Source organism: Panulirus ornatus, chromosome 17 (assembly GCF_036320965.1).
Source record: "Panulirus ornatus isolate Po-2019 chromosome 17, ASM3632096v1, whole genome shotgun sequence".
Lineage (NCBI taxonomy): Eukaryota > Metazoa > Arthropoda > Malacostraca > Decapoda > Palinuridae > Panulirus > Panulirus ornatus.
The window spans coordinates 26633902-26661565 of NC_092240.1; the positions used below are offsets into that span (position 1 = coordinate 26633902).

The following is a 27664-nucleotide window of genomic DNA, read 5'->3' on the forward strand; positions in this document are numbered from 1 at the left end:
GTATGTAGCATCATGGATCTGGAGAAGGCATATGAGAGTTGATAGAGATGCTTTGTGGAAGGTATTAAGAGTATATGGTGTGGAGGTAAGTTGCTAGAAGCAGTGAAAAGTTTTATCAAGGATGTAAGGCATGTGTATGAGTAGGAAGAGAGGAAAGTGATTGGTTCTCAGTGAATGTTGGTTTTTGGCAGGGGTTCGTGATGTCTCCCTGGTACCTTAATTTGTTCATGGACTGGGTTGTTAAGGAGGTAAATGCAAGAGTTTTGGAGAGTGGGGCAAGTATGCTGTCTATTGTGGATGAGAGGGCTTGGGAAGTGAGTCAATTGTTGTTTGCTCATGATAAAGCGCTGGTGGTGATTCGGGTGAGAAACTGGAGAAATTGGTGACTGAGTTTGGTAAAGTGTGTGAAAGAAGACAGCTGACAGTGAATGTGAATAACAGGAAGGTTCAGTAGGGTTGAAGGACAAGTTATTTGGGAGGTTAGTATGAATGGAGAGAAGCTGGAGGAAGTGAGGTGTTATAGATATCCGGGAGTGGATTTAGCAGGGGAGGGAACCATGGAAGCGGAAGTGAGTTACAGGGTGGGGGAGGGACTGAAGGTTCTGCGATCAGGGCCTGAACATACACGAGGGTGAAAAGTGTGCAATGAATAGAGTGAATTGGAACAATGTGGTATACTCGGATGGAAGTGCTGTCATTGGAGTGAACCAGGGCATGTGAAGCATATGGGGTAAACTATGGAAAGTTTTGCGGGGCCTGAAAGTGGAAAGGGAGCTGTGGTTTCAGTGCATTACACATGACAGCTAGAGACTGAGTGTGTATGAATGTGGCCTTTGTTGTCTTTTTCTAGCGCTACCTCGCGCATGTGCGGGTGGAGGGGGTGCTATTTTATGTGTGGTGGGGTGGTGACGGGAATGAATGAAGGAAGGCAGCAAGTTTGAATATGTACATGTGTATATGTCTGTGTATGTATATGTATGTATCTGCTGAAATGTATAGGTATGTATATGTGCGTGAGTGGGCATTTATGTGCATAAATGTGTATGTGGGTGGGTTGGGCCATTTCTTTCATCTGTCTTCTTGCGCTACCTCGCTAACATGGGAGACAGCGACAAAGTATAATAAATATAAGTAAAATATATATATGTGTGTGTGTGTGTGCGTGTGTGGACATGTATGTACATACATTTTTATGTGGATGGGATGGGCCATTCTTTCATCTGTCACCTTTCGCTACTTCACTAATGCAGGAGACAGCAACAATGTATAATAAATGAATATATATATTTATTTTTTTTATTATCATACTTTGTCGCTGTCTCCCGCGTTAGTGAGGTAGCGCAAGGAAACAGACAAAAGAATGGCCAAACCCACCCACATACAAATGTATATACATACACATCCACATACGCACATACACATATCTATACATCTCAACGTATACATATATATACACACACAGACATATACATATATACACATGTACATAATTCATACTGTCTGCCCTTATTCATTCCCTTTGCCACCCCGCCACACATGAAATGGCGACCCCCTCCCCCCATATGTGCGCGAGGTAGTGCTAGGAAAAGACAACAAAGGCCACATTTTTTCACTCTTAGTCTCCAGCTGTCATGTATAATGAATCGAAACCACAGCTCCCTTTCCACATCCAGGCTCCACACAACTTTCCATGGTTTACCCCAGATGCTTCACATGCCCTGGTTCAATCCACTGACAGCATGTCGACCCCAGTATACCACATCGTTCCAATTCACTCTTGCACGCCTTTCACCCTCCTGCATGTTCAGGCCCGGATCACTCAAAATCTTTTTCAGCTCCAATTTGGTCTCTCACTTCTCCTCGTTCCTCCACTTTTGACACATATATCCTCTTTGTCAATCTTTCCTCACTCATTCTCTCCATGTGACCAAACCATTTCAAAACACCCTCTTCTGCTCTCTCAACTACACTCTTCTCATTACCACACATCTCTCTTACCCTTTCATTACTTTCTTGATCAAACCACCTCACACCACATATTGTCCTCAAACATCTCATTTCCAGCACATCCACCCTTCTCCGCACGCCTCGCAACCATATAACATTGTTGGAACCACTATTCCTTCAAACATATCCATTTTTGCTTTCCAAGATAACATTCTCGACTTCCACACATTTTTCAATGCTCCCTCCCCCACCCTATGATTCACTTCCACTTCCATGGTTCCATCCACTGCCAAACCCACTCCAGGATATCTAAAACACTTTACTTCCTCCGGTTTTCCCCATTCAAACTTACCTTCCAATTGACTTGTCCCTCAACCCTACTGTACCTAATAACCTTGCTCTTATTCACATTTACTCTCAGCTTTCTTCTTTCACACACTTTACCAAACTCAGTCACCAGCTTCTGCAGTTTCTCACCCGAATCAGCCACCAGCGCTGTATCATCAGCGAACAACAACTGACTCACTTCCCAAGCTCTCTCATCCACAACAGACTGCATACTTGCCCCTCTTTCCAAAACTCTTGCATTCACCTCCCTAAGAACCCCATCCATAAAGAAATTAAACAACCATGGAGACATCACACACCCCTGCCGTAAACCAACATTCACTGAGAACCAATCACTTTCCTCTCTTCCTATTTGTACACATGCCTTACATCCTCGATAAAAACTTTTCACTGCTTCAAACAACTTGCCTCCCACACCATATATTCTTAATACCTTCCGTAGAGCATCTCTATCAACTCTTATCATATGCCTTCTCCAGATTCATACATGCTACATACAAATCCATTTGCTTTTCTAAGTATTTCTCACATACACTCTTCAAAGCAAACACCTGATCCACACATCCTCTACCACGTCTGAAACCACACTGCTCTTCCCCTATCTGATGCTCTGTACGTGCCTTCACCCTCTCAATCAATACCCTCCCATATAATTTCCCAGGAATACTCAACAAACTTATACCTCTGTAATTTGAGCACTCACTCTTATCCCCTTTGCCTTTGTACAATGGCACTATGCAAGCATTCCACCAATCCTCAGGCACCTCACCATGAGTCATACATACATTAAATAACCTTACCAACCAGTCAACATTAATCACCCCCTTTTTTAATAAATTCCACAGCAATACCATCCAAACCTGCTGCCTTGCCGGCTTTCATCTTCCGCAAAGCTTTTATTCGTCTTCTCTGTGTACCAAATCATTCTCCCTAACCCTCTCACTTTGCACACCACCTCGACCAAAACACCCTATATCTGCCATTCTATCGTCAAACACATTCAACAAACCTTCAAAATACTCACTCCATCTCCTTCTCACATCACCACTACTTGTCATCACCTCCCCCCTTCACTGAAGTTCCCATTTGTTCCCTTGTCCTACGCACTTTATTTACCTCCTTCCAAAACATCTTTTTATTCTCACTAAAATTTAATGATACTCTCTTACCCCAACTCATTTGCCCTCTTTTTCACCTCTTGCACCTTTCTCTTGACCTTCTGCCTCTTTCTTTTATACGTCTCCCAGTAATTTGCATTATTTCCTTGCAAAAATCTTCACAAATGCCTCTCTCTTCTCTTTCACTAACAATCTTATTTCTTCATCCCACCACTCACTACCCTTTCTAATCTGCCCACCTCCCACGCTTCTCATGCCACAAGCACCTTATGCGCAAGCCATCACTGCTTCCCTAAATACATCCCATTCCTCCCCCACTCCCCTTACGTCCTTTGTTCTCACCTTTTCCCATTCTGTACTCAGTCTCTCCTGGTACTTCCTCACACAAGTCTCCTTCCCAAGCTCACTTACTCTCACCACTCTTTTCACCCCAACATTCTCTCTTCTTTTCTGAAAACCTCCACAAATCTTCACCTTCGCCTCCACAAGATAATGATCAGACATCCCTCCAGTTGCACCTCTCAGCACATTAACATCCAAAAGTCTCTCTCTTTCACGCCTATCAATTAACATGTAATCCAATAATGCTCTCTGACCATCCCTCCTACTTACATACGGATACTTATGTATATCTCTCTTTTTAAACCAGGTATTCCCAATCACCAGTCCTTTTTTGGCACATAAATCTACAAGCTCTTCACCATTTCCATTTACAACACTGTACACCAATTATCCCCTCAACTGCCACATTACTCACCTTTGCATTCAAATCACCCATCACTATAACCCGGTCTCGTGCATCAAAACTACTAACACTCTCACCCAGCTGCTCCCAAAACACTCGCCTCTCATGATCTTTCTTCTCATGCCTAGGTGCATATGTACCAGTAATCACCTATCTCTCTCCATCTTTTACTTTCTTAAATTCCATCACATACTCCCACCACTCCTGTTTCAGGAATAGTGTACGGTACACCACCAATTACTTATGTGTGAACTTTGCTCAAATGTTTATATTCTTTTCCCCCAACCAGAATAATGATGATGAGGATCATAGAAGTCTAAGCTGGGCACCTGAGGAAATAACCCTGTACCAAAAAATACTAGATTCCTCCTTCAGTGAGATAATTCTTCTAAATCTATCCAGACATGAACAAAACTGTGGTTTCCATAGTTTCTTCTGTTTAATGATGTGGGTCCTGTAGGTTTCAGTTTGCTTTTGTCATACTTATTAGCTGTCTCCCGTGTTAGTGAGGCTGCGCAAGGAAACAAACGAAAGAATGGCCCAACCCACACACATAGACATGTATATACATGAATGCCCACACAGGCACATATACATGAATATACATTTCAACGTATACATACATATACATACACAGACATATACATATATACACTTGTACATATTCATACTTGCTGCCTTCATCCATTTCCGTTGCCACCCCACAACACATGAAATGGCACCCCCAACCCTTCCCCCATGTGTGTGCGAGATAGCACTAGGAAAAAACAACAAGGCCACACTCGTTCACACTCAGTCTGTAGCTGTCATGTGTAATGCACCAAAACCACAGCTTCCTTTCCACATCCAGGCCCCACAAAACTCATTGTTTACCCCAGACGCTTCACATGCCCTGGTTCAATCCACTGACAGCATGTCTACCCTGGTATACCACATCATTCCAATTCACTCTGTTCCTCGCATGCCTTTTGCATGCCCCAATCGCTCAAAATCTTTTTCACTCCATCCTTCCACCTCCAATTTGGTCTCCCACCTCTCCTCGTGTCCTCCACCTTTGAACATATATCCTCTTTGTTAATCTTTCCTCACTCATTTTAATACAACCTCTTCTGCTCTCTCAACCACACTCTTTGTGTTATCACACATCTCTCTTACCCGTTCATTATGTACTTAATTAAACCACCTCACGTCACAAATTGTCCTCAAACATTTCAATTGCAACACATCCACCCTCCGCACAACCCTATGTATAGCCTATGCCTCGCTACCATATAACATTGTTGGAACCACTATTCCTTGAAACATACCCATTTTTGCTCTTCGAGATAACATTCTCGCCTTCCACACATTCTTCAACACTCCGAGAAACCTTGCCTCCTCCCCTACTCTGTGACTCACTTCCACTTCCATGGTTCCATCCGCTGCTAAATCCACTCCCAGATATCTAAAACCATTTACGTCCTCCAGTTTTTCTCCATTCAAACGTACCTCCATAATAACTTGTCCCTCAACCCTACTGAAACTAATAACCTTGCTCTTATTCACATTTACTTTCAGCTTCCTTCTTTCACACACTTTACCAAACTCAGTCTCAAACCTCTGCAGTTTCTCACCCAAATCAGCCTCCAGCGGTGTATCATCAGCGAACAATTGATTCACTTCCCAGGCCCTCTCATCCTTAACAGACTGCATACTTGCCCCTATCTCCAAAACTCTTGCATTCACCTCCCTAACAACCCCACCCATAAACAAATTAAACAACCATGGAGACATCACGCACCCCTGCCACAAACCGACATTCACTGGGAACCAATCACTTTCCTCTCTTCCTGCTTGTATACATGCCTTACATCCTTGATAAAATCTTTTCACTGCTTCTAGCAACTTACCTCCTACACCATATACTCTTAATACCTTTCATATGTGGCGGGGTGGCGGCGGGGTGAATGAAGGCAACATGTATGAATATGTGCATATGTATATGTCTGTGTATGTATATGTATGTATACGTTGAAATCTATAGGTATGTATATGTCCGTGTGTAGGCGTTTATGTATATACATGTGTATGTTGGTGGGTTGGTCCATTCTTTCGTGTGTTTCCTTGCGCGAACACGGAAAACAGCGACAAAGTATAATAATAAAAAAAATAACCTTCAGCAAAGTATCTCTATCAACTGTTATCATATTCCTTCTCCAGATCCATAAATGCTGCATACAAATCCCTCTGTTTTTCTAAGTATTTCTCACATACAATCTTCAAAGCAAACACCTGCTCGAGACATCCTGTACCACTTCTGGTATCACACGGCTCTTCCCTAATCTGAGTCCAGTAAATGGAGTAAACTACGGAAAGTTTTCTGAGGCCTGGATGTGGAAAGAGAGCTGTGGTTTCGGTGCATTACACATGACAGCTAGAGATTGAGTGTGAACGAGGTAAGGCGAGTGGGGGAGGAATGGGATGTACTTAGGGAAGCAGTGATGGCTTGCGCAAAAGATGCTTGTGGCATGAGAAGCGTGGAAGGTGGGTTGATTAGAAAGGGTAGTGAGTGGTGGGATGAAGAAGTAAGATTATTTGAGAAAGAGAAGAGAGAGGCATTTGGATGATTTTTGCAGGGAGAAAATGCAAATGAGTGGGAGATGTATAAAAGAAAGAGGCAGGAGGTCAAGAGAAAGGTGCAAGAGGTGAAAAAGAGGGCAAATGAGAGTTGGGGTGAGAGAGTATCATTAAATTTTAGGGAGAATAAAAAGATGTTTTGGAAGGAGGTAAATAAAGTGCGTAAGACAAGGGAGCAAATGGGAACTTCAGTGAAGGTGGCAAATGGGGAGGTGATAACAAGTAGTGGTGATGTGAGAAGGAGATGGAGTGAGTATTTTGAAGGTTTGTTGAATGTGTTTGATGATAGAGTGGCAGATATAGGGTGTTTTGGTCGAAGTGGTCTGCAAAGTGAGAGGGTTACGGAAAATGATTTGGTAAACAGAGAAGAGGTAGTAAAAGCTTTACGGAAGATGAAAGCCGGCAAGGCAGCAGGTTTGGATGGTATTGCAATGGAATTTATTAAAAAAGGGGGTGACCGTATTGTTGACTGGTTGGTAAGGTTATCTAATATTATGTATGATTCATGGTGAGGTGCCTGAGGATTGGCGGAATGCTTGCATAGTGCCATTGTACAAAGGCAAAGGGGATAAGAGTGAGTGCTCAAATTACAGAGGTATAAGTTTCTTGAGTATTCCTGGTAAATTATATGGGAGGGTATTGATTGAGAGGGTGAAGGCATGTACAGAGCATCAGATTGGGGAAGAGCAGTGTGGTTTCAGAAGTGGTAGAGGATGTATGGATCAGGTGTTTGCTTTGAAGAATGTATGTGAGAAATACTTAGAAAAGCATATGGATATGTATGTAGCGTTTATGGATCTGGAGAAGGCATATGATAGAGTTGATAGAGATGCTCTGTGGAGGGTACTAAGAATATATGGTGTGGGAGGCAAGTTGTTAGAAGCAGTGAAAAGTTTTTATCGAGGATGTAAGGCATGTGTACGTGTAGGAAGAGAAGAAAGTGATTGGTTCTCAGTGAATGTAGGTTAGCGGCAGGGGTGTGTGATGTCTCCATGGTTGTTTAATTTGTTTATGGATGAGGTTGTTAGGGAGGTGAATGCAAGAGTTTTGGAAAGAGGGGCAAGTATGCAGTCTGTTGTGGATGAGAGAGCTTGGGAAGTGAGTCAGTTGTTGTTCGTTGATGATACAGCGCTGGTGGCTGATTCATGTGAGAAACTTCAGAAGCTGGTGACTGAGTTTGGTAAAGTGTGAAAGAAGAAAGTTAAGAGTAAATGTGAATAAGAGTAAAGTTATTAGGTACAGTAGGGTTGAGGGTCAAGTCAATTGGGAGGTAAGTTTGAATGGAGAAAAACTGGAGGAAGTAAAGTGTTTTAGATATCTGGGAGTGGATCTGGCAGCGGATGGAACCATGGAAGCGGAAGTGAATCATAGGGTGGGGGAGGGGGCGAAAATCCTGGGAGCCTTGAGGAATGTTTGGAAGTCGAGAACATTATCTTGGAAAGCAAAAATGGGTATGTTTGAAGGAATAGTGGTTCCAACAATGTTGTATGGTTGCAAGGCGTGGGCTATGGATAGAGTTGTGCGCAGGAGGGTGGATGTGCTGGAAATAAGATGTTTGAGGACAATATGTGGTGTGAGGTGGTTTGATCGAGTAAGTAAAGTAAGGGTAAGAGAGATGTGTGGAAATAAAAAGAGCGCGGTTGAGAGAACAGAAGAGGGTGTTTTGAAATGGTTTGGTCACATGGAGAGAATGAGTGAAGAAAGATTGACCAAGAGGATATATGTGTCGGAGGTGGAGGGAACGAGAGAAGTGGGAAACCAAATTGGAGGTGGAAAGATGGAGTGAAAAAGATTTTGAGTGATTGGGGCCTGAACATGCAGGAGGGTGAAAGGCGGGCAAGGAATAGTGTGAATTGGAACGATGTGGTACACCGGGGTCGACGTGCTGTCAATGGATTGAATCAGGGCATGTGAAGCGTCTGGGGTAAACCATGGAGAGTTGTTTTCGGGCCTGGATGTGGAAAGGGAGCTATGGTTTCGGGCATTATTACATGACAGCTAGAGACTGAGTGTGAACGAATGGGGCCTTTGTTGTATTTTCCTAGCGCTACCTCGCAGACATGAGGGGGGAGGGGGATGTTCTTCCATGTGTGGCGAGGTGGCGATGGGAATAAATAAAGGCAGACATTATGAATTATGTACATGTGTATATATGAATATGTCTGTGTGTGTATATATATGTGTACATTGAGATGTATAGGCATGTATATTTCCGTGGGTGGACGTGTATGTATATACATGGGTATGGGGGTGGGTTGGGCCATTTTCTTTTGTCTGTTTCCTTGCGCTACCTCACAAACGCGGTAGACAGCGACAAAGCAAAATATATAAATAATATATATATATATATATATATATATATATATATATATATATATATATATATATATATATATATATATATATATTCTTTTTTCCTTTCTTTCAAACTATTCGCCTTTTCCCACGTTAGCGAGGTGGCGTTAAGAACAGAGAACTGGGCCTTTGAGGGAATATCCTCACCTGGCCCCCATCTCTGCTCCTTTTGGAAAATTAAAAAAGAATAATGAGAGGGGAGGATTTCCAGCCCCCCGCTCCCTCCCCTTTTAGTCGCCTTCTACGACACGCAGGGAATACGTGGGAAGTATTCTTTCTCCCCTATTCCCAGGGGATAGGTATGCCTATATAGGTATATATAGGTATGTATATTTGCGTGTGTGGACATGTATGTATATACATGTGTATGTGGGTGGGTTGGGCCATTCTTTTGTCTGTTTCCTTGCACTACCTCGCTAACGCGGGAGACAGCGACAAAGCAAAATAAAAGAAATATACATTTATTTATTTATTTATTTATTTTTGCTTTGTCGCTGTCTCTCGTATTAGCGAGGTAGCACAAGGAAACAGACGAAAGAATGGCCCAACCCACCCACATACACATGTATATACGTACACGTCCACACATGCAAATATACATACCTGTACATTTTAATGTATACATATATATACACACACAGACATATACATATATACACATGTACATAATTCATACTGTTTGCCTTTATTCATTCCCATCGCCAAGCCCGCCACACATGGAATAACAACCCCCTCCCCCCTCATGTGTGCGAGGTAGCGCTAGGAAAAGACAACAAAGGCCCCATTCGTTCACACTCAGTCTGTAGCTGTCATGTAATAATGCACCGAAACCACAGCTCCCTTTCCACATCTAGGCCCCACAGAACTTTCCATGGTTTACCCCAGACACTTCACATGCCCTGGTTCAATCTATTGATAGCACGTTGACCCCGATATACCACATCGTTACAATTCACTCTATTACTTGCACGCCTTTCACCCTCCTACATGTTCAGGCCCCGATCACTCAAAATCTTTTTCACTCCATCTTTCCACCTCCAATTTGGTCTCCCACTTCTCCTTGTTCCCTCCACCTCTGGCACATTTATCCTCTTGGTCAATCTTTCCTCACTCATTCTCTCCATGTGACCAAACCGTTTCAAAACACCCTCTTCTGCTCTCTCAACCACACTCTTTTTATTACCACACATCTCTCTTACCCTATTAATACTCACTTGATCAAACCACATCACACCACATATTGTCCTCAAACATCTCATTTCCAGCACATCCACCCTCTTCCACACAACTCTATCTATAGCTCACACCTAGCAACCATATAACATTGTTGGAACCACTATTCCTTCAAACATACCCATTTTTGCCTTCCGAGATAATGTTCTCGACTTCCACACATTCTTCAGCGCTCCCAGAACTTTTGCTCCCTTCCCACTGTATGATTCACTTCCTCTTCTATGGTTCCATCTGCTGCCAAATCCACTCCCAGATATCTAAAACACTTCACTTCTTCCAGTTTTTCTCCATTGAAACTTACCTCCCAGCTGACTTGTCCCTCAACCCTACTATACCAAATAACCTTGCTCTTATTCACATTTACTCTCAGCTTTCTTCTTTTACACACTTTACCAAACTCAGTCACCAGCTTCTGCAGTTTCTCACCCGAATCAGCCACCAGTGCTGTCTCATCAGCGAACAACAACTGACTCGCTTCCCAAGCACTCTCATCCACAACAGACAGCGTACTTGCCCACCTTATCAAAACTCTTGCATTCACCTCCCTATCAACCCCATCCACAAAGAAATTAAACAACCATGGAGACATCACACACCCCTGCCGCAAACCTACAATCACTGAGAACCAATCACTTTCCTCTCTTCCTACAATTACACATGCCTTACATCCTCAATAAAAACTTTTCACTGCTTCTAACAACTTACCTTCCACACCATATATTCTTAATACCTTCCACAGAGCATCTCTATCAACTCTATCATATGCCTTCTCCAGATCCATAAATGCTACATACAAATCCATTTGCTTTTTTAAGTATTTCTCACATACATTCATCAAAGCAAACACCTGATCCACACATCCTCTACCACTTCTGAAACCACACTGCTCTTCCCCAATCTGATGCTCTGTACATGCCTTCACCCTCTGAATCAATACCCTCCTGTATAATTTCCCAGGAATACTCAACAAACTTATACCTCTGTAATTTGAGCACTCACTTTTATCCCCTTTGCCTTTGTACAATGGCACTATGCAAGCATTTCGCCAATCCTCAGGAACCTCACCATGAGTTATACGTACATTAAATAACCTTACCAACCAGTCAACAATACAGTCACCCCCTCACATGAGTCATACGTACATTAAATAACCTTACCAACCAGTCAACAATACAGTCACCCCCTTTTTTAATAAATTGCACTTCATTACCATCCAAACCCGCTGCCTTGCTGGCTTTCATCTTCCGCAAAGCTTTTACTACCTCTTCTCTGTTTACCAAATTATTTTCCTTAACCCTCTCACTTTGCACACCACCATGACCAAAACACCCTATATCTGCCACTCTATCAGCAAACACATTCAACAAATGTTCAAAATACTCACTCCATCTCCTTCTCACATCACTACTATTTGTCAGCACCTCCCCATTAGCCCCCTTCACTGAAGTTCCCATTTGTTTCCATGTCTTATGAACTTTATTTACCTCCTTCCAAAACATCTTTTTATTCTTCCTAAGATTTAATGATACTCTCTCACCCCAACTCTCATCTGCCCTCTTTTTCACCTCTTGCACCTTTCTCTTGATCTCCTGCCTCTTTCTTTTATACATCTCCCACTCATTTGCATTATTTCCCTGCAGAAATCGTCCAAATGCCTCTCTCTTCTCTTTCACTAGTAATCTTACTTCTTCATCCCACCACTCACTACCCTTTCTAATCTGCCCACCTCCCACGCTTCTCATGTCACAAGCATCTTTTGCTCAAGCCGTCACTGCTTCCCTAAATACATCCCATTCCTCCCCCACTCCCCTTACGTCGTCTGTTCTCACCTTTTTCCATTCTATACTCAGTGTCTCCTGGTCCTTCCTCACACAAGTGTCCTTCCCAAGCTCACTTACTCTCACCACTGTTTTCACCCCAACATTCTCTCTTCTTTTGTGAAAAGCTCTACAAATCTCTACGTTCGCCTCCACAAGATAATGATTAGACATCCCTCCAATTGCACCTCTCAGCACATTAACATCCAAAAGTCTCTCTTTTGCGTGCCTATCAATTAACACATAATCCAATAATGATCTCTGGTCATCTCTTCTACTTAAAAACGCTTACTTATGCATATCTCTCTTTTCTAACCAGGTATTCCCAATCACCAGTCCTTTTTCAGCACATAAATCTACAAGCTCTTTACCATTTCCATATACGACACTGAACAACCTATGTACACCAATTATTCCCTCAACTGTCACAATACTCACCTTTGCATTCAAATCACCCATCACTATAACTCGGTCTTGTGCTTCAAAACTACTAACACACTCATTCAGCTGCTCCCAAAACACTTGGCTCTCATTATCTTTCTTCTCCTTCCCAGATGCATATGCACCAATAATCACCCATCTCTCTCCATCCATTTTCAGTTTTACCCATATCAATCTAGAGTTTACTTTCTTACACTCTATCACATACTCCCACCACTCCTGTTTCAGAATTAGTGCTATGCCTTCACTTGCAGTAGCAGTGAAAAGTTTTTATCAAGGTTGTAAGGCATGTGTACGAGTAGGAAGAGAGGAAAGTGACTGGTTGTCAGTGAATGTTGGTTTGCGGCAGGGATGCGTGATGTCTCCATGGCTGTTTAATTTGTTTATGGATGGGGTTGTTAGGGAGGTGAATGCAAGAGTTTTGGAAAGAGGGGCAAGTATGCAGTCTGTTGTGGATGAGAGAGTTAGGGAAGTGAGTCAGTTGTTGCTCGCTGATGATACAGCGCTGGTGGATGATTCGGGTGAGAAACTGTAGAGGCTGGTGAATGAGTTTGGTAAAGTGTGTAAAAGAAGAAAACTGAGAGTAAATGTGAATAGGAGCAAGGTTATTAGGTACAGTAGGGTTGAAGGACAAGTCAATTGGGAGGTAAGTTTGAATGGAGAAAAACTGGAGGAAGTGAAGTGTTTTAGATATCTTGGAGTGGATTTGGCAGCGGATGGAACCATGGAAGCAGAAGTGAATCATAGGATAGGGGAGGAGGCGAAAGTTCTGGGAGCGTTGAAACATGTTGAAGTCGAGAATGTTATCTTGGAAAGCAAAAATGGGTATGTTTGAAGGAATAGTGGTTCCAACAATGTTGTATGGTTGCGAGGCGTGGGCTATGGATAGAGTTGTGAGGAGGAGGGTGGCTGTGCTGGAAATGAGATGTTTGAGGACAATATGTGGTGAGATGGTTTGATCGAGTAAGTAATGAAAGGATGAGAGAGATGTGTGGTAATAAAAAGAGTGTGGTTGAGACAGCAGAATAGGGTGTTTTGAAATTGTTTAGTTACATGGAGAGAATGAGTGAGGAGAAGTGGGAGACCTAATTAGAGGTGGAAAGATGTAGTGAAAAAGATTTTGAGTGATCGGGGCCTGAACATGCAGGAGGGTGAAAGGCGTGCAAAGAATAGAGTGAGTTGGAACGATGTGGTATATCGGGGTGGACGTGCTGTCAATGGATTGAACCAGGGCATGTGAAGCGTCTGAGGTAAACCATGGAAAGTTCTGTGGGGCCTAGATGTGGAAAGGGAGCTGTGGTTTCAGTGCATTATGACATGACAGCTAGAGACTGAGTGTGAACGAATGTGGGCTTTGTTGTCTTTTCCTAGCGCAACCTCGCGCACATTTGGGGGGAGGGGGTTGTTCTTTCATGTGTGGCGGGGTGGCGACGTGAATGAATAAAGGCAGACAGTACGAATTATGTACATGTGTATATATGTACATGTCTGTGTGTGTATATATATGTATACGTTGAGATGTATAGGTATGTATATTTGTATGTGTGGACGTGTATGTATATACATGTGTATGTGGGTGGGTTGGGCCATTTCTTTCGTCTGTTTCCTTACACTACCTCGCTAACGTGGGAGACAGCGACCAAGCAAAGTAAATAAAATATATAAATAAATATATGTCTGTGTACGTACATGTATGTGTACGTTGAAATGTATAAGTATGTGTATGTGCGTGTGTGGACGTGTATGTATATACATGTGTATATGGGTGGGTTGGGCCATTCTTTCGTCTGTTTCCTTGCACTACCTCGCCAACGCGGGAGAGAGCGACAGTATAATAAATAAATAAATAAAATATATATGTATTTTTTTTCATACTATTCGCCATTTCCTGCATTAGTGAGGTAGCGTCAAGAACAGAGGACTGGGCCTTAGAGGGAATATCCTCACCTGACCCCCTTCTCTGTTCCTTCTTTTGGGGAAAAAAAAAAAAAAAACGAGAGGGGAGGATTTCCAGCCCCACGCTCCCTTCCCTTTTAGTCGCCTTCTACGACACGCAGCGAATATGTGGGAAGTATTCTTTCTCCCATATCCCCAGCGATATATATTTCTTTCTTTCATACTATTCACCATTTCCCGCATTAGCGAGATAGCGCTGAGAACAGATGACTGGGCCTTTCAGGGAATATTCTCACCTGGCCCCCTTCTCTATTCCCTCTTTTGGAAAATAAAAAAAAAAAAAAAAGCGAGAGGGGAGGATTTCCAGTCCCCCGCTCCCTCCCCTTTTAGTCGCCTTCTACGACACGCAGGGAATACCTGGGAAGTATTCTTTCTCCCCTATCCCCAGGGATAAGGGATATATATATATATATATATATATATATATATATATATATATATATATATATATATATATATATATATATATATATATATATATATATGTGTGTGTGAAAGAAGAAACTTAAGAGTAAATGTGAATAAGAGCAAGGTTATTAGGTACAGTAGGGTTGAGGGTCAAGTCAATTGGGAGGTAAGTTTGAATGGAGAAAAACTGGAGGAAGTAAAGTGTTTTAGATATCTGGGAGTGGATCTGGCAGCAGATGGAACCATGGAAGCGGAAGTGGACCATAGGGTGGGGGAGGGGGCGAAAATCCTGGGAGCCTTGAAGAATGTGTGGAAGTCGAGAACATTATCTCGGAAAGCAAAAATGGATATGTTTGAAGGAATAGTGGTTCCAACAATGTTGTATGATTGCGAGGCGTGGGCTATGGATAGAGTTGTTAGCAGGAGGATGGATGTGCTGGAAATGAGATGTTTGAGGACAATGTGTGGTGTGAGGTGGTTTGATCGAGTAAGTAACGTAAGGGTAAGAGAGATGTGTGGAAATAAAAAGAGCGTGGTTGAGAGAGCAGAAGAGGGTGTTTTGAAATGGTTTGGGCACATGGAGAGAATGAGTGAGGAAAGATTGACCAAGAGGATATATGTGTGTATATATATGTACACATATATATACACACACAGACACACACATATATATCCATGCACACACTTCACACTGTCTGCCTTTATTCATTCCCATCGCACCTCACCACACATGAAATACCATCCCCCTCCCTCCTCATGTGTGCGAGGTAGCGCTAGGAAAATACAACAAAGGCCCCATTCGTTCACACTCAGTCTCTAGCTGTCATGCAATAATGCCTAAAACCACAGCTCCCTTTCCACATCCAGGCCCCACACAACTTTCCATGGTTTACCCCAGACGCTTCACATGCCCTGATTCAATCCACTGACAGCACGTCAACCCCGGTAAACCACATCGACCCAATTCACTCTATTCCTTGCCCGCCTATCACCCTCCTGCATGTTCAGACCCCGATCACTCAAAATCTTTTTCACTCCATCTTTCCACCTCCAATTTGGTCTCCCACTTCTCCTCGTTCCCTCCACCTCCGACACATACATCCTCTTGGTCAATCTTTCCTCACTCATTCTCTCCATGTGCCCAAACCATTTCAAAACACCCTCTTCTGCTCTCTCAACCACGCTCTTTTTATTTCCACACATCTCTCTTACCCTTACATTACTTACTCGATCAAACCACCTCACACCACACATATATATATATATACACATATATATATATATATACAGTAAGGGGAGTGGGGGAGGAATGGGATGTATTTAGGGAATCAGTGATGGAGTGCTCAAAAGATGCTTGTGGCATGAGAAGCGTGGTAGGTGGGTTGATTAGAAAGGGTAGTGAGTGGTGGGATGAAGAAGTAAGAGTGGTGGGATGAAGAAGTAAGATTATTAGTGAAAGAGAAGAGAGAGGCATTTGGACGATTTTTGCAGGGAAAAAATGCAATTGAGTGGGAGATGTATAAAAGAGACAGGAGGTCAAGAGAAAGGTGCAAGAAGTAAAAAAGAGGGCAAATGAGAGTTGGAGTGAGAGAGTATCATTAAATTTTAGGGAGAATAAAAAGATGTTCTGGAAGGAGGTAAATAAAGTGCGTAAGACAAGGGAGCAAATGGGAACTTCAGTGAAGGGCGCAAATGGGGAGGTGATAACAAGTAGTGGTGATGTGAGAAGGAGATGGAGTGAGTATTTTGAAGGTTTGTTGAATGTGTTTGATGATAGAGTGGCAGATATAGGGTGTTTTGGTCGAGGTGGTGTGCAAAGTGAGAGGGTTAGGGAAAATGATTTGGTAAACAGAGAAGAGGTAGTAAAAGCTTTGCGGAAGATGAAAGCCGGCAAGGCAGCAGGTTTGGATGGTATTGGAGTGGAATTTATTAAAAAAGGGGGTGACTGTATTATTGTCTGGTTGGTAAGGTTATTTAATGTATGTATGACTCATGGTGAGGTGTCTGAGGATTGGCGGAATGCGTGTATAGTGCCATTGTACAAAGGCAAAGGGGATAAGAGTGAGTGCTCAAATTACAGAGGTATAAGTTTGTTGAGTATTCCTGGTAAATTATATGGGAGGGTATTGATTGAGAGGGTGAAGGCATGTACAGAGCATCAGATTGGGGAAGAGCAGTATGGTTTCAGAAGTGGTAGAGGATGTGTGGATCAGGTGTTTGCTTTGAAGAATGTATGTGAGAAATACTTAGAAAAGCAAATGGATTTGTATGTAGCATTTATGGATCTGGAGAAGGCATATGATAGAGCTGATTGAGATGCTCTGTGGAAGGTATTAAGAATATATGGTGTGGGAGGCAAGTTGTCAGAAGCAGTGAAAAGTTTTTATCGAGGATGTAAGGCATGTGTACGTGTAGGAAGAGAGGAAAGTGATTGGTTCTCAGTGAATGTAGGTTTGCGGCAGGGGTGTGTGATGTCTCCATGGTTGTTTAATTTGTTTATGGCTGGGGTTGTTAGGGAGGTGAATGCAAGAGTTTTGGAAAGAGGGGCAAGTATGAAGTCTGTTGTGGATGAGAGAGCTTGGGAAGTGAGTCAGTTGTTGTTCGCTGATGATACAGCGCTGGTGGCTGAGAAACTTCAGAAGCTGGTGACTGAGTTTGGTAAAGTGTGTGAAAGAAGAAAGTTAAGATTAAATGTGAATAAGAGCAATGTTATTAGGTACAGTAGGGTTGAGGGTCAAGTCAATTGGGAGGTAAGTTTGAATGGAGAAAAACTGGAGGAAGTAAAGTGTTTTAGATATCTGGGAGTGGATCTGGCAGCGGATGGAAAAATGGAAGCGGAAGTGGATCATAGGGTGGGGGAGGGGGCGAAAATTCTGGGAGCCTTGAAGAATGTGTGGAAGTCGAGAACATTATCTCGGAAAGCAAAAATGGGTATGTTTGAAGGAATAGTGGTTCCAACAATGTTGTATGGTTGCGAGGCGTGGGCTATGGATAGAGTTGTGCGCAGGAGGATGGATGTGCTGGAAATGAGATGTTTGAGGACAATGTGTGGTGTGAGGTGGTTTGATCGAGTAAGGAACGTAAGGGTAAGAGAGATGTGTGGAAATAAAAAGAGCGTGGTTGAGAGAGCAGAAGAGGGTCTTTTGAAATGGTTTGGGCACATGGAGAGAATGAGTGAGGAAAGATTGACCAAGAGGATATATGTGTCGGAGGTGGAGGGAAGGAGGAGAAGTGGGAGACCAAATTGGAGGTGGAAAGATGGAGTGAAAAAGATTTTGTGTGATCGGGGCCTGAACATGCAGGAGGGTGAAAGGAGGGCAAGGAATAGAGTGAATTGGAGCGATGTGGTATACCGGGGTTGACGTGCTGTCAGTGGATTGAATCAGGGCATGTGAAGCGTCTGGGGTAAACCATGGAAAGCTGTGTAGGTCTGTATATTTGCGTGTGTGGACGTATGTATATACATGTGTATGGGGGTGGGTTGGGCCATTTCTTTCGTCTGTTTCCTTGCGCTACTTCGTAAACGCGGGAGACAGCGACAAAGCAAAAAAAAAAAAATATATATATTATATTTTATTTATTTCATTTTGCTTTGTCGCTGTCTCCCGCGTTTGGGAGGTAGCGCAAGAAAAAGACGAAAGAAATGGCACAACCCACCCCCATACACAATGTACACACACACGCCCACACACACAAATATACATACCTATACATCTCAATGTACATATATATATACACACACAGAGACATATATATATACCCGTGCACACAATTCACACTGTCTGCCCCTATTCATTCCCATCGCCACCTCGCCACACATGGAATACCATCCCCCTCCTCCCTCATGTGTGCGAGGTAGCACTAGGAAAAGACAACAAAGGCCCCATTCGTTCACACTCAGTCTCCAGCTGTCACGCAATAATGCTCGAAACCACAGCTCCCTTTCCACATCCAGGCTCCACGCAACTTTCCATGGTTTACCCCAGACGCTTCACATGCCCTGATTCAATCCACTGACAGTACGTCAACCCCGGTATGCCACATCGATCCAATTCACTCTATTCCTTGCCCGCCTTTCACCCTCCTGCATGTTCAGGCCCCGATCACACAAAATCTTTTTCACTCCATCTTTCCACCTCCAATTTGGTCTCCCACTTCTCCTCGTTCCCTCCACCTCCGACACATATATCCTATTGGTCAATCTTTCCTCACTCATTCTCTCCATGTGCCCAAACCATTTCAAAACACCCTTCTTTGCTCTCTCAACCACGCTCTTTTTATTTCCACACGTCTCTCTTACCCTTACATTACTTTCTCGATCAAACCACCTCACACCACACATTGTCCTCAAACATCTCATTTCCAGCACATCCACCCTCCTGCGCACAACTCTATCCATAGCCCACGCTTCGCAACCATACAACATTGTTGGGACCACTATTCCCTCAAACATACCCATTTTTGCTTTCCGAGATAATGTTCTCGACTTCCACACATTCTTCAAGGCTCCCAGGATTTACGCCCCCTCCCCCACCCTATGATTCACTTCCGCTTCCATGGTTCCATCCGCTGCCAGATCCACTCCCAGATATCTTAAACACTTTACTTCCTCCAGTTTTTCTCCATTCAAACTTACCTCCCAATTGACTTGACCCTCAACCCTACTGTACCTAATAACCTTGCTCTTATTCACATTTAATCTTAACTTTCTTCTTTCACACACTTTACCAAACTCAGTCACCAGCTTCTGCAGTTTCTCACATGAATCAACCACCAGCGCTGTATCATCAGCGAACAACAACTGACTCATTTCCCAAGCTCTCTCATCCACAACAGACTTCATACTTGCCCCTCTTTCCAAAACTCTTGCATTCACCTCCCTAACAACCCCATCCATAAACAAATTAAACAACCATGGAGACATCACACACCCCTGCCGCAAACCTACGTTCACTGAGAACCAATATATATATATATATATATATATATATATATATATATATATATATATATATATATATATATATATATATGCGTCAGTTGTTTTAGCCTGCAAATGATGACGTCGTGAGTGTAGTTACCATCGATAAGGTTGTATTATTATTATTAGCGAACAGAAAAGATTGGAGCATAGCCTCGTACAGTACGTAGATACTCTATAGGAGCTCGCTCCCCTCGCTTGCTTCGTTGTGGAGAGTAGCCTTGAAACAGCAGCAGGAGTCCAGTAAATGGGGCAACTTCAGTTAGATAATATTAATGATGATAATAATAAAGTGTGTGAAAGAAGAAAGTTAAGAGTAAATGTGAATAAGAGCAAGGTTATTAGGTACAGTAGGGTTGAGGGTCAATTCAATTGGGAGGTGAGTTTAAATGGAGAAAAACTGGAGGAAGTGAAGTGTTTTAGATATCTGGGAGTGGATCTGGCAGCGGATGGAACCATGGAAGCGGAAGTGGATCATAGGGTGGGGGAGGGGGCGAAAATTCTGGCAGCCTTGAAGAATGTGTGGAAGTCGAGAACATTATCTCGGAAAGCAAAAATGGGTATGTTTGAAGGAATAGTGGTTCCAACAATGTTGTATGGTTGCGAGGCGTGGACTATGGATAGAGTTGTGCGCAGGAGGATGGATGTGCTGGAAATGAGATGTTTGAGGACAATGTGTGGTGTGAGGTGGTTTGATCGAGTAAGTAACGTAAGGGTAAGAGAGATGTGTGGAAATAAAAAGAGCGTGGTTGAGAGAGCAGAAGAGGGTGTTTTGAAATGGTCTGGGCACATGGAGAGAATGAGTGAGGAAAGATTGACCAAGAGGATATATGTGTCGGAGGTGGAGGGAACGAGGAGAAGAGGGAGACCAAATTGGAGGTGGAAAGATGGAGTGAAAAAGATTTTGTGTGATCGGGGCCTGAACATGCAGGAGGGTGAAAGGAGGGCAAAGAAAAGAGTGAATTGGATCGATGTGGTATACCGGGGTTGACGTGCTGTCAGTGGGTTGAATCAAGGCATGTGTATGGGGGTTGGTTGGGCTATCTCTTTCGTCTGTTTCCTTGCGCTACCTCGCAAACGCGGGAGACAGCGACAAATCAAAAAAAAAAAAAAAAAAAAATAATAATAATAATAATGATAACAATAATAATAACTATACAAACACGTCTGGCAGGTTCCCACTTTATGGTTAACAAATTAGTGAGTCTTTGGTTGACCCTTTCTCTGTATTTGTAATTAAGAATCAGGCTAGTTTTTCAAGTTTGGTCCTATGTTATTAGCCTCAGAGGAAAGCCAATTGATTGAGAACTTGTTTTAAGTACACGATTGATTACTTATGTATGAACTTTGCTCAAATGTTTTCTTTTATCATTATATTTTCCCCCAACCAGGATAATGATGATGAGGATCCTGATGGCAGTCACGATGGTGACGGTTCTGATGGGAGTGATGATTCTTCACTTTATGCATTAGTAAGTAATTAGTATCATAGAAGTCTAAGTTGGGTACCTGAGGAAATAACCCCGTACCAAAAAATACTACAGATTCCTCCTTCAGTGATTCGGTGAGATAATTCTTCTAAATCTATCCAGACATGAACAAAACTGTGGTTTCTATAGTTTCTTCTGTTTAATGGTGTGGGCCCTGTAGGTTTCAGGTTTCACTATATTCTTGTGACTGTCACTATAATGGTTGTTTATCTATCACAAGGGCATTCCAAAGGCAGCTTTCTCTCAGGGTTGTATGAGATATCGGAAATCATAAGTTCTCTCACCGTCTGAAATGTTGTAGTACAACACATCAACCACAATGTCAGATCGTCTGCATACATATTATGAACCTGATATTACGATGAAAAGTCCACTTGGTCTTGAAAGGAATATATTATGCTTAACATTATTCCCATTACTTCCCCCCCCCAAAAAAAAAAAATATTAAAAAAAAATACCTTTCAGTGTTGTGGGGTGGCGGCGGGATGAATGAAGCCAGCATGTATGAATATGTGCATGTGTAGATATGTATATGTCTGTGTATGTATATGTATGTATGCATTGAAATCTATAGGTATGTATATGTGCGTGTGTAGGCGTTTATGTATATACATGTGTATGTAGGTGGGTTAGGGCCATTCTTTTGTGTGTTTCCTTGCGCTACCACACTAACGTAGGAGACAGAGACAAAGTATAATGATAAAAAAAATAACTTTCCACAAAGTATCTCTATCAACTCAACATATTCCTTCTTCAGATCCATAAATGCTGCTTACAAATCCCTCTGTTTTTCTAAGTATTTCTCACATACAATCTTCAAAGCAAACACCTGATAGAGACATCCTGCACCACTTCTGAAATCACATTGCTCTTCCCCAATCCGAGTCCAGTAAATGAAGTAAACCACGGAAAGTTTTGTGGGTCCTGGATGTGCAAAGGGAGCTGTGGTTTCGGTGCATTACACATGACAGCTAAAGATTGAGTGTGAACGAATATATATATATATATATATATATATATATATATATATATATATATATATATATATATATATATATATATATATCCCTGGGGATAGGGGAAAAAGAATACTTCCCACGCATCCCTCACGTGTCGCAGAACGCGACAAAAGGGACGAGAGCGGCGGGCTGGAAACCCTCCCCTCCTTATATTTTAACTTTCTAAAAGGGGAAACAGAAGAAGGAGTCACGCGGGGAGTGCTCATCATCCTCGAAGGCTCACATTGAGGTGTCTAAATGTGTGTGGATGCAACAAAGATGAGAAAAAAGGAGAGACAGGTAGTATGTTTGAGGAGAGGAACCTGGGTGTTTTGGCTCTGAGTGAAACGAAGCTCAAGGGTAAAGGGGAAGAGTGGTTTGGGGATGTCTTGGGAGTAAAGTCAGGGGTTAGTGAGAGGACAAGAGAGAGGGAAGGAGTAGCACTACTCCTGAAACAGGAGTGGTGGGAGTATGTGATAGACTGTAAGGAAACTCTAGATTGATATGGGTAAAACTGAAAGTGTATGGAGAGAGATGGGTGATTATTGGTGCATATGCACCTGGGCATCTGGATGTTTTGGCTCTGAGTGAAACGAAGCTCAAGGTTAAAGGGGAAGAGTGGTTTGGGAATGTCTTGGGAGTAAAGTCAGGGGTTAGTGAGAGGACAAGAGCAAGGGAAGGAGTAGCACTACTCCTGAAACAGGAGTGGTGGGAGTATGTGATAGAGTGTAAGAAAGTAAACTCTAGACTGATATGGGTTAAACTGAAAGTGGATGGAGAGAGATGGGTGATTATTGCTGCATATGCACCTGGGCATGAGAAGAAAGATCATGAGAGGCAAGTGTTTTGGGAGCAGCTGAGTGAGTGTGTTAGTAGTTTTGATGCACGAGACCGGGTTATAGTGATGGGTGATTTGAATATTCAGCAAAGGTGAGTAATGTGGCAGTTGAGGGAATAATTGGTGTACATGGGGTGCTCAGTGTTGTAAATGGAAATGGTGAAGAGCTTGTAGATTTATGTGCTGAAAAAGGACTGGTGATTGGGAATACCTGGTTTAAAAGAGAGATACAGAAGTATACGTATGTAAGTAGGAGAGATGGCCAGAGAGCGTTATTGCATTACGTGTTAATTGATAGGCGCGCGAAAGAGACTTTTGGATGTTAATGTGCTGAGAGGTGCAACTGGAGGGATGTCTGATCATTATCTTGTGGAGGCGAAGGTGAAGATTTGTAGAGGTTTTCACAAAAGAAGAGAGAATGTTGGGGTGAAAAGAGTGGTGAGAGTAAGTGAGCTTGGGAAGGAGACTTGTTTGAGGAAGTATCAGGAGAGACTGAGTACAGAATGGAAAAAGGTGAGAACAAAGGATGTAAGGGGAGTGGGGGAGGAATGGGATGTATTTAGGGAAGTAGTGACGGCTTGCGCAAAAGATGCTTGTGGCATGAGAAGCGTGGGAGGTGGGCAGGTTAGATAGAGTAGTGAGTGGTGGGATGAAGAAGTAAGAGTATTAGTGAAAGAGAAGAGAGAGACATTTGGACGATTTTTGCAGGGAAATAATGCAAATGAGCGGGAGATGTAGGAAGGGAAGATGTATAAAAGAAAGAGGCAGGAGGTCTAGAGAAAGATGCAAAAGGTGAAAAAGAGGGCAAATGAGAGTTGGGGTGAGAGAGTATCATTAAATCTTAGGGAGAATAAAACGATGTTTTGGATGGAGGTAAATAAAGTGCGTAAGACAAGGGAGCAAATGGGAACTTCAGTGAAGGGGGCTCATGGGGAGATGATAACAAGTAGTGGTGATGTGAGAAGGAGATGGAGTGAGTATTTTGAAGGTTTGTTGAATGTGTTTGATGATAGAGTGGCAGATATAGGTTGTTTTGGTCAAGGTGGTGTGCAAAGTAAGAGGGGAAAATGATTTGGTAAACAGAGAAGAGGTAGTAAAAGCTTTGCAGAAGATTAAAGACGGCAAGGCAGCGGGTTTGGATGGGATTGCAGTGGAATATATTAGAAAAGGGGGTGACTATTGTTGACTGGTTGGTAATGTTATTTAATGTATGTATGACTCATGGTGAGGTTCCTGATGATTTGTGGAATGCTTGCATAGTGCCATTGTACAAAGGCAAAGGGGATAAAAGTGAGTGCTCAAATTGCAAAGGTACAAGTTTGTTGAGTATTCCTGGGAAATTATATGGGAGGGTATTGATTGAGAGGGTGAAGGCATGTACAGAGCATAAGATTGGGGAAGAGCAGTGTGGTTTCAGAAGTGGTAGAGGATGTGTAGATCAGATGTTTGCTTTAAAGAATGTATGTGAGAAATACTTAGAAAAGCAAATGGATTTGTATGTAGCATTTATGGATCTGGAGAAGGCATATGATAGAGTTGATAGAGATGCTCTGTGGAAGGTATTAAGAATATATGGTGTGGGAGGCAAGTTGTTAGAAGCAGTGAAAAGTTCTTATCGAGGATGTAAGGCATGTGTAAGTGTAGGAAGATAGGAAAGTGATTGGTTCTCAGTGAATTTAGGTTTGCGGACGGGGTGTGTGATGTCCCCATGGTTGTTTAATTTGTTTATGGATGGGGTTGTTAGGGAGGCGAATGCAAGAGTTTTAGAAAGAGGGGCAAGTATGCAGTCTGTTGTGGATGAAAGCACTTGTGAGGCGAGTCAGTTGTTGTTCGCTGATGATACAGTGCTGGTGGTTGATTCATGTGAGGAACTGCAGAAGCTGGTGACTTAGTTTGGTAAATTGTGTGAATGAAGAAAGCTGAGTAAATGTGAATAAGAGCAAGGGTAGTAGGTACAGTAGGGTTGAGGGACAAGTCATCTGGGAAGTAAGTTTGAATGGAGAAAAACTGGAGGAAGTGAAGTGTTTTAGATATCTGGGAGTGGATTTGGCAGTGGATGGAACCATGGAAGCGGAAATGAATCATAGGGTGGGGGAGGGGGCGAAAATCCTGGGAGCGTGGGAGCGTTGAAGAATGTTGGTTGCGAGGCATAGGCTATGGATAGAGTTGTGTGGAGGAGGGTGGATGTACTGGAAATGAGATTTTTTGGGACAATATGTGGCGTGAGTTGGTTTGATCGAGTAAGTAATAATAAGGTAAGAGAGATGTGTGGTAATAAAAAGAGTGTGGTTGAGAGAGCAGAAGAGGGTGTTTTGAAATGGTTTTGTTGCTTGGAGAGAATGAGTGAGGAAAGATTGACCAAGAGAATATGTGTCAAAGGTGGAGGGAGCAAGAAGTAGGAGACGAAATTGGAAGTGGAAAGATAGAGTGAAAAGATTTTGAATGATCGGGGCCTGAAAATGCAGGAGGGTGAAAGGTGTGCAAGGAATGGAGTGAATTGGAACGATGTGGTATACTGGGGTCGACGTGCTGTCAATGGATTGAAGCAGGGCATGTGAAGCATCTGGGGTAAACCATGGAAAGTTCTGGGGGGCCTGGATGTGGAAGGACAGCTGTGGTTTCGGTGTATTATCACATGACAGCTAGAGACTGAGTGTGAACGAATGTGGCCTTTGTTGTCTTTTCCTAGCGCTACCTCGCGCACATGAGGGGGAGGGGGTTGTTATTTCATGTGTCGCGTTGTGGCGATGGGAATAATAAAGGCAGACAGTATGAATTATGTACATGTCTATATATGTATATGTCTGTGTGTGTGTATAAATGTATACGTTGAGATGTATAGGTATGTATATGTGTATGTGTGGACGTGTATGTATGTACATGTGTATGTGGGATTTTAGGGCCATTCTTTCATCTGTTTCCTTGCGCTACCTCGCTAACGCGAGAGACAGCGACAAAGCAAAATAAATATTTTTTTATTTTTATTTATTTATTTTGCTTTGTCGCTGTCTCCCGCGTTTGCGATGTAGCGCAAGGAAACAGACGAAAGAAATGGCACAACCCACCCCCATACACAATGTACACACACACACGTCCCACACACGCAAATATACATACCTATACATCTCAATGTACACATATATATACACACACAGACACATACATATATACCCATGCACACAATTCACACTGTCTGCCCCTATTCATTCCCATCGCCACCTCGCCACACATGGAATACCATCCCCCTCCCCCCTCATGTGTGCGAGGTAGCACAAGGAAAAGACAACAAAGACCCCATTCGTTCACACTCAGTCTCCAGCTGTCACGCAATAATGCCCGAAACCACAGCTCCCTTTCCACATCCAGGCCCCACACAACTTTCCATGGTTTACCGTAGACGCTTCACATGCCCTGATGCAATCCACTGACAGCACGTCAACCCCGGTATACCACATCGATCCAATTCACTCTATTCCTTGCCCTCCTTTCACCCTCCTGCATGTTCAGGCCCCGATCACACAAAGTCTTTTTCACTCCATCTTTCCACCTCCAATTTGGTCTCCCACTTCTCCTCGTTCCCTCCACCTCCGACACATATATCCTCTTGGTCAATCTTTCCTCACTCATTCTCTCCATGTGCCCAAACCATTTCAAAACACCCTCTTCTGCTCTCTCAACCACGCTCTTTTTATTTCCACACATCTCTTTTACCCTTACATTACTTACTCGATCAAACCACCTCACACCACACACTGTCCTCAAACATCTCATTTCCAGCACATCCACCCTCCTGCGCACAACTCTATCCATGGCCCACGCCTCGCAACCATACAACATTGTTGGAACCACTATTTCTTCAAACATACCCATTTTTGCTTTCCGAGATAATGTTCTCGACTTCCACACATTCTTCAAGGCTCCCAGGATTTTCGCCCCCTCCCCCACCCTATGATCCACTTCCGCTTCCATGGTTCCATCCGCTGCCAGATCCACTCCCAGATATCTAAAACACTTTACTTCCTCCAGTTTTTCTCCATTCAAACTTACCTCCCAATTGACGTGACCCTCAACCCTACTGTACCTAATAACCTTGCTCTTATTCACATTTATTCTTAACTTTCTTCTTTCACACACTTTACCAAACTCAGTCACCAGCTTCTGCAGTTTCTCACATGAATCAGCCACCAGCGCTGTATCATCAGCGAACAACAATTGACTCACTTCCCAAGCTCTCTCATCCACAACAGACTTCATACTTGCCCCTTTTTCCAAAACTCTTGCATTCACCTCCCTAACAACCCCATCCATAAACAAATTAAACAATCATGGAGACATCACACACCCCTGCCGCAAACCTAAATTCACTGAGAACC

General features: G+C 42.9%; 1 protein-coding gene across 2 annotated transcripts in view; it reads left to right on the forward strand.

Annotated features, from left to right (window-relative positions):
* LOC139754655 (uncharacterized) overlaps window positions 1-27664 on the forward strand; it is a 160834-nt gene that overhangs the window by 120941 nt on the left and 12229 nt on the right. For both annotated transcript variants that reach the window (XM_071672186.1, XM_071672187.1), the window contains one exon: window positions 21357-21437. In XM_071672186.1, coding sequence (XP_071528287.1) covers window positions 21357-21437 — 81 coding nt within the window. The remainder of the gene's footprint in view (window positions 1-21356; window positions 21438-27664) is intronic.